The sequence below is a fragment of the Heliconius melpomene genome, chromosome 17 (genome assembly GCF_056956725.1).
Source record: "Heliconius melpomene rosina isolate 202511_hmr_F chromosome 17, ASM5695672v1, whole genome shotgun sequence".
In the NCBI taxonomy this organism is placed as follows: domain Eukaryota; kingdom Metazoa; phylum Arthropoda; class Insecta; order Lepidoptera; family Nymphalidae; genus Heliconius; species Heliconius melpomene.
Genome location: NC_140405.1, coordinates 1872758 through 1880264, shown reverse-complemented (window position 1 = coordinate 1880264; position 7507 = coordinate 1872758). Strand labels below are relative to the sequence as shown.

Genomic DNA, 7507 nt, shown 5'->3' with positions numbered 1-7507 from the left:
CTAAAAAAAGTTTGTTTTATTGAACATACTAAACTCGAAACCTACTGGCTACCTTTAATTACAATTTTTTTATGTCAGATCGTCAATTTAAGGTTTCTCGAATGTTAATTTCTTGGATGAGCAAACAGGCGAAGCTGCAGATAAAACCTAGTATTTTATAATCACCTACACCAGTGGTGGACATCACACCACAACAATATGCACCAAAAACTAACAATAAATTTGTACCGGACGGGCGGAACTCAAGTGAATGAGCCGCTGACGCCCTGCACACTATAGGTTCCAGATCATGGGAACACGGAGTATGCTGAGACCCCAAGACGTTCTTGTGAGTCGTTCTTGTGAGACGTTCTTGTGAGTCGTTCTTGTGAGACGTTCTTGTGAGACGTTCTTGTGAGACGTTCTTGTGAGACGTTCTTGGGAGTCCTTCTTGTGAGACGTTCTTGTGAGTCGTTCTTGTGAGACGTTCTTGTGAGACGTTCTTGGGAGTCCTTCTTGTGAGACGTTCTTGTGAGACGTTCTTGCTATACATTGAAACAAGATACTGAAACAGGATGTTGAAACAGGATATTGAAACAAGATGTTGATCACTGTATAACGGTCGGTGACTGTCGGCTCTATTCGTGTCTTGTTCCGATTCTATCTTCTTCCTGTTGTGCTCACCGTTGATTGCCGACTGTCTCTGTCTCGCCCGACGCGCACCTCCGTTGCGCGGAGCTAAACGGTAACGAGAGCCGCGAGCCACCGAGCCGTTTTATCTTTATTTACAACAATATTTTTACTATGATTATCACACATTTACATTTATATTTTAATAACTAAAAATCGGATGTTTTTACAATTTATACATATTAAAAGAACATAAAAATATCTATCTATCTATGTATAAAACATTATACTATTTAAGTATTATCTATTATTAAATTACGAAAAATGCTGTTACGATGACGAATTTTACATGAGTTTTTACAATGAAAATTCTCTCTAAAATTAATTACACACATTAGGAATATACAAATCTGTTATTTTGTTACAGAAAACTATGACAAACAATAATTAATAATAAAATTTACTATACGGAAGTTATTATTATATAAAAAGCGATTAATGCGGCAAATCATAGTACAACTATACAAATAAGATATAAAGTCGAAAATTATTATCTAAAACGGAACCCAAATCTATTTATATTTATTATTTAATGTAATTACTTATTTACAAAGGAAAAAACACTATTAATTTAGAAAAGACACTAATAATAACATTCAAAATTACGAGAGTGGTATGACGTCACTTTTTGCCAAACTAAACAGTCTCTAACATGTTGTGACGAGTTCACAGCCGATGATGCGCGTCGGTTGTCGCGAACATTTCTCCCGCCGTGCAGAATCAGGTCTCGATGTGATGCTGCATCTTTCCCGCGGTGAGCGACGACGTCTTCTTACTTTGGAAGCGGAACGAGTTTTTTGGTTGGCCTTTTCAGAAGACCACCCTTAGTGCGTACTTCAACTATTCGCACTTGTCCATCTGCACCTGGATATACTTTTTCTATGCGTCCTCTTGGCCACGTATTTCTTGGAAGTTGTGAGTCGGCTATAAGTACCGGGTCACCTATTTCATAAGTAGGGCCTCGACCATGAGGCTCCCGCCGGTGTTGAAGTTCAGGGAGATATTCGCGAACCCAGCGTCTCCAAAACATGTCCGCTAATATCTGTGAGCGTCTCCACTGCTTTTTGCTATCGATGTCGTCCTCACTAAATGTGCCAGGTACAGGTAGACGAGCTGAACCCCCAAGTAAAAAGTGATTGGGTGTTATAGATTCTTCGTCGTCATTGTTTACAGAAACATGTGTGAGGGGACGACTATTCACAGTATATTCTACTTCGCAGAGTAATGTAGCCAAAATTTCTTCTCGGGGGTATCTCTCACGAAGAATAGTGTATAGAGCTGTTTTCACGCAGCGAACAAGACGTTCCCATGCGCCTCCCATGAATGGTGCAGATGGTGTTATGAAACGCCATGCGATGCCTCGACGACTGGCTTCTTCTTTGAATGCTTCTCGAAGTTCTTTGTCTGCTCCATGCATGTTTGTACCATTATCTGAGTAAATTTCGGAAGGACATCCTCGACGTGCAGCGAATCTTCGCAATGCAAGTATGGCAGAGTCTGCGCTTAGGCTGGCGGCGATTTCCAGGTGAACTGCTCTAGTGGTAAGACACGTGAAGAGTGCGACGTAACGTTTCACGTGTTGTCTGCCGACGACTACTGTGAGAGGGCCAAAATAATCTAAGCCGGTGTATGTAAATGGTCTTCGATGATGAGCGAGACGGGATTTAGGATGATCACCCGTAGAAGGCTGTGGGGGTTGTGCCTTGCGAATACGACACTTGAGGCACTGATGAACTATCCTTTTCACGGTGGGACGAAGACGAATTACCCAAAAATGTTGACGTACTTCATTTACTATTATTTCGGTGCTGCTGTGGTGAAGACAACGGTGGGTCCAATCAATATATAACTGTGTGATGTAGTTATCTCCATCTAAGACTTGTGGTTTCTTTGTTTCGTCTTTTATTCCCTCGGCGGCGGCTATACGGCTGCGAAGAACGACAATGTCATCTCGGAGTTCTACGGGTAATGAATGAAGGCGACTTTGTTTGGCAATAGTCCTGTTGTATCTTAAGTCTGTGATATCTTCATTGAAAGATTCTTCTTGAGATGTTCGGATGAGAAGATTTTCTGCTTTTGTAATGTACTTCGAATCCAATATCAGAAAATTGTTGGAATCCATAGATTTCTTGCTATGTAGAGTAGTAGATTTCTTTTGCAATGTTTCTCTTCGTTTGTTCCACGTAGGATCTGATTCCATATTTCTACGTGTTCGCTTATAAAAGATCTTCTCTTTTTTATTTCTGCAAATATCTAAAAATTGCAAGACTCTAGCTGTGGCACGAAGTAGTCGCTCCCATTTTGAGAAGCGTTGTGGATCAGGAATTGCTTCACGTAATTTTGTCTTCAGCTGGAGTTCTTTAACGGTAAAAGTATGTTCTTCACCAGTATTATTTGACACGACCGGTTTTTCGATAGGCCAGGTACTCGGATTTTCTTTCAAGAAGGCAGGCCCGTGATACCATTCATGATCAGCTCCAAAATCAGATGGTACTTCTCTGGTGGCTATATCGGCGACATTGAGCTTAGAAGGTACCCAACGCCATTCTTCAACTTTGGTATATTCTTCAATGGCTGCTAGTCTATGTGCGACAAATGGCTTATAAGACCTGGCTCCATTTCTTATCCACGTCAGAACTGTCTTACTGTCTGTCCAAAAGATTTTGCATTCCGGCGCAATACGATGTTCTTTTATGACAGCTTCTGCTATGCGAACTCCCATGACGGCTGCTTGTAGTTCTAAACGAGGAATTGACATAACCTTGAGCGGGGCTACTTTCGCTTTAGCCATGATCATGTTGACTTGGACTTTTCCATCCGGAGCAACCACCCTCCAGTAGGCAGCTGCTGCGTAGGCTGTTTCACTGGCGTCGCTGAATATATGTAGTTGTACAGATGTGGCATCACTATAACCAGAGTAGCATCGAGGTAAGCTCACATTTTTCAATTTCTGAAGGTGTAGCATCCATTCTGCCCACTGCTTGGAAAGATCTTCATCCAGATGTTGATCCCAATCTATAATTCTTCGCCAAGATTCTTGAAGAATTTGTTTAGCACGAATAGTAACGGGTGAAGCGAAACCAAGTGGGTCATAGAGTGACATAACTATCTTCAGAGCTTCTCTCTTCGTAGGAGCTGTTTTCTTTAATAAACTGGGCGGTAATCTTGCTAGTTTTAAATTGAATCGTAATTCATCGGTTGACGGTCTCCACATTAAACCCAAAATCTTTTCTTCTTTGGTACCCAGGTTAATAGTTTCTGTCATATTTGATTGTTTTTCAAGTTCATTTATTATTTTCGGGATATTTGAAACCCACTTGCAGAGTTTGAAACAAGCTTCTCCGTGGATATGTTGGACCTTTTTGGAAGTTTCTATAGCTTCTTCTATACTTCGGAAACTGTCTAGGTAGTCATCCATATAGTGGTTGTGGATGATAGCTTCCACTGCTTCTGGATGCGTGTCGATGTACCTTTTTGCGTTCCAATCTTTAGCGAATATCGCGGTGCATGGTGAACTCGCAGCTCCAAATATAAGCGACGTCATGCGATATTCTTCAGGAGTTCCCTCCCGCCGGTGTCCTCTCCACAGGTAGCGAAGGGCATCCCTATCTTGAGGTCTTACTTTGACTTGCATAAACATTTCGGCTATGTCGGCTGATACAGCGAAAGCATGACGGCGAAATCTCATCATGACTCCAGGAAGCGATTGAAGAAGGTCTGGTCCAGTCAAGAGGAAATCGTTTAGTGACATACCTTTGGTTTTAGCAGCGGCGTCGTGAACAATGCGAAGCTTCTCTGGTTTAGCCGGGTTTTGCACGTCGAAGTGTGGCAGGTACCATGTTCTGCCTGGAGAGATACTTTTAGGTGCCACCTCAGCGTAGCCCTTCTGGACGAGTGATTCCATTTGTTCGGTGTATCTCCTTTTCAGTTCAGGATCACGATCAATTTTTCTCTCTATTGATATGAGCCTCTTCAGCGCCGACTCATAATTATTAACCATGATGCTGTTCTCTGATTTCCATAAAAGTGTGGTTTCAACATGCCCATCTTGTAAACGGTGTGTGTGTTTCTTCAAAATGTTTTCAGCCTTTATTTCTGGATCAGAGTCTGGCCGACGCGGATTAATGATAAGAGATTCCAAGGCAAAGTAATCTCTCAGTTGTTCATCCATTCTATCTTCAATAGCAGTAACTTGATTGACGAAATGGATTTTCTGACCCAATGTCCTATTGTGCGCACCATGTAGCACCCACCCGAGCGACGTGAGTGAAGCGATTGGTTGGTTCTTCGGTCCTATACGGACATCTTCGGCGAGTAGTAAATTCCAATTGTCTTGACCAATTAGAATTTTAGGCGTGGCTGAGTCGTAGGTGAGCTGGTTCTTCAAATCTATTAGATGATCGCAGGCAGCTAAGTCTTCTTCACGAATTGTTTGCGGGGAAAGATTAAGATGCGGAACGGTACGAGCTGTAAAGCTAATCTTCTTTTTCTGTGAATTAGCAAGTGTCACGGTAACACGCCTTGATCCCGGCGTTTCAATAACTATATCCCCGATTGCTTCCATCTTTAAAGGATCCAGCCGTCCCTCAGCACCGACTTCCTTTGCCAAAGCTTCATCTATGAGAGATACAGTTGATCCGTCGTCTAATAGAGCGTATGCGGAGGTTTCTCCCGCCGGTCCATGAACTCTGACTGGTATGATTTTAAGATAAGCATGCGCCTTTGACGGTACCCATGCGTTGGCCACGGTTTCCTTTTCTTCTTGTTGATTTCGAATTTCTGATTTCTCCTTTTTATCATAGTGTAGTAATCGATGATGAGTACCGATGCATCCCTTAATATTGCACTTCTGTGGTTTACAGGAATGTCCTGATTGTCGGAACCGCAGGCATCTGAAGCACAGTCGGTGTTCTTTGGCGAGTTCCCATCTTTTATCTGAGTTGGCATCTTGAAATTTCTTGCAGCTAATACTGTGATGACCTTCTTTGTTACAAATTTTGCACGTACTTTTCACCATTCCATGAAATCTATTAGTTTTCCTTTCTTCGGTAGTATTGTGCGTTCTATGTATCACACGACGAGTAGGCTCTGAGTGCGGGATCTCTGTTGAATAAGGTGTGCGACATGCTGCTTGTTTGGTGAGAAACTCGCTGAAGTGCGTCAGGTCTGGTTTGAATATAGATGCTTGTTCCTCGTACCACCTGGTACATAACGACGATGGTAGCTTTTCACGAAGGGCCCTCGTTATATCTGGCGCAGTGATAAAGTTGTGTAAATCGAGGGCGCGAAACAGATTGACACTGCTTCTTACCTTACTGGCGAATGCATGTATCTCCTTTGGATTGTCAGCACAACGAGGTAGAGATCGAAGCTTGTCATATTCACTATATGCGATTGCATCTGGACGACCGAAATTCATTTCAAGCTCTTCTATGATGGCATCCGGTTTTGAATGAGCTATGAGTTGTGTGTCGACGACTTCCAATGCTTTTCCAGTTAGGCTTCTTCGAATTCTGGCTGTATTTTCAACTTCATTGAAGTATCCCTTAGTGTTTTCATATATGGCCCTGTATGATAGCCATTCATTTAACACTCCACTATATGTAGGAAGATCCATGATGACTTTGGACGCGACGGGAAAATTGTATGACGATGATGGAGGTAACATTGTAGGTTTAGGTACCTCTGTTTTCATACACAACGATGTAGGAGCGGTTTCGGCTTTTTCGCATCTTTTCTTCAAATTTTCTATTTCCTTTTTTAGCTCCTCTATTTCCTTTGTTGAATCTCTCTGTATTGCTTGTTGATTTTCGGAATTGTTGCCGATATTCGGATGTTGAGGCATTCTATAGCATGACGGCACTGGATGTGGTTGCCTCGGAACATCTGCACATGGTGTAAGTGATTTTTGTACGATTTGTGCATTATCTTCAATCCAGGAGCTAACGTAGTCGGTTTTCGATATATTATCTTCCTGGGATTCTGAACTATCTGATTCAGCATCTTCCAGAGCTATTTGCGCGAGTTCAAGCTTGATGCGAAGTATTTCTTCACGAGCATTTCTTGCTCTACGTCTGGATTTCGTAGACTTCTTCGAGTTTGCACGTTTCGAAGTTGTCGACTTTATTTGTGTGCCTTCAAATTGTTCCTCCTTGTTAATTGAAATAATTCTTGAGTCTTCCTTTTCGTCACTTGGTACTATTAAGTTCTTTTCTATTTCGGAATCCTCTTGTGTATTCGTAGGCGGGTGTGTCACCTCTGTGTGACTAGATGAAGGGTCGGCTTCATATCTCAATCCCTCGGATCGACCTCTTGATCTTGTGATAGGCATCTTAGTAAAAACCTACGATAATTGGTAAAACTCACCAAGACGAAACGATAATACTCGAAGGCGGATGCACGAAGATTCTCGGAGACGAACGACGACACTCGAAGGCGGAAGCACGAAGATTCTCGGAGACGAACGACGACACACGAAGGCGGATGTCGGAGGATGATGCACGAACACTCACGAAGACTTACGATAATACTCGAAGGCGGATGCACGAACACTCACGACGTGACTTACGGCGCGATAGATGTCAGCGCAGTAGCGAGCACGACAGTCAATGCGGACGCCAACGGAGGCGGCGGAGAGCGCAGCGGAGAGCGCTATGTGACGGAGAACACTGCGCGACGGAGAGCACTGCGCGATGTAGTACGATAATACTCGAAGGCGGATGCACGAAGGTTCTCGAACACTCACGATAACACTCGAAGGCGGATGTCAGAGGCTGATGCACGAACACTCACGAAGACTCACGATAACACTCGAAAGGCGGATGTCAGAGGCTGATGC

General features: G+C 43.0%; 1 protein-coding gene across 1 annotated transcript; it reads right to left on the bottom strand.

Moving 5' to 3' along the window:
- Nucleotides 1-1441: 1441 nt before the first annotated feature.
- LOC146529804 (uncharacterized) lies at nt 1442-7000 on the bottom strand. Its single transcript, XM_085200692.1, has one exon. The coding sequence runs from the start codon at nt 6998-7000 to the stop codon at nt 1442-1444; it is 5559 nt and encodes a 1852-aa protein (XP_085056818.1).
- Between the last annotated feature and the right edge of the window lie 507 nt (nt 7001-7507).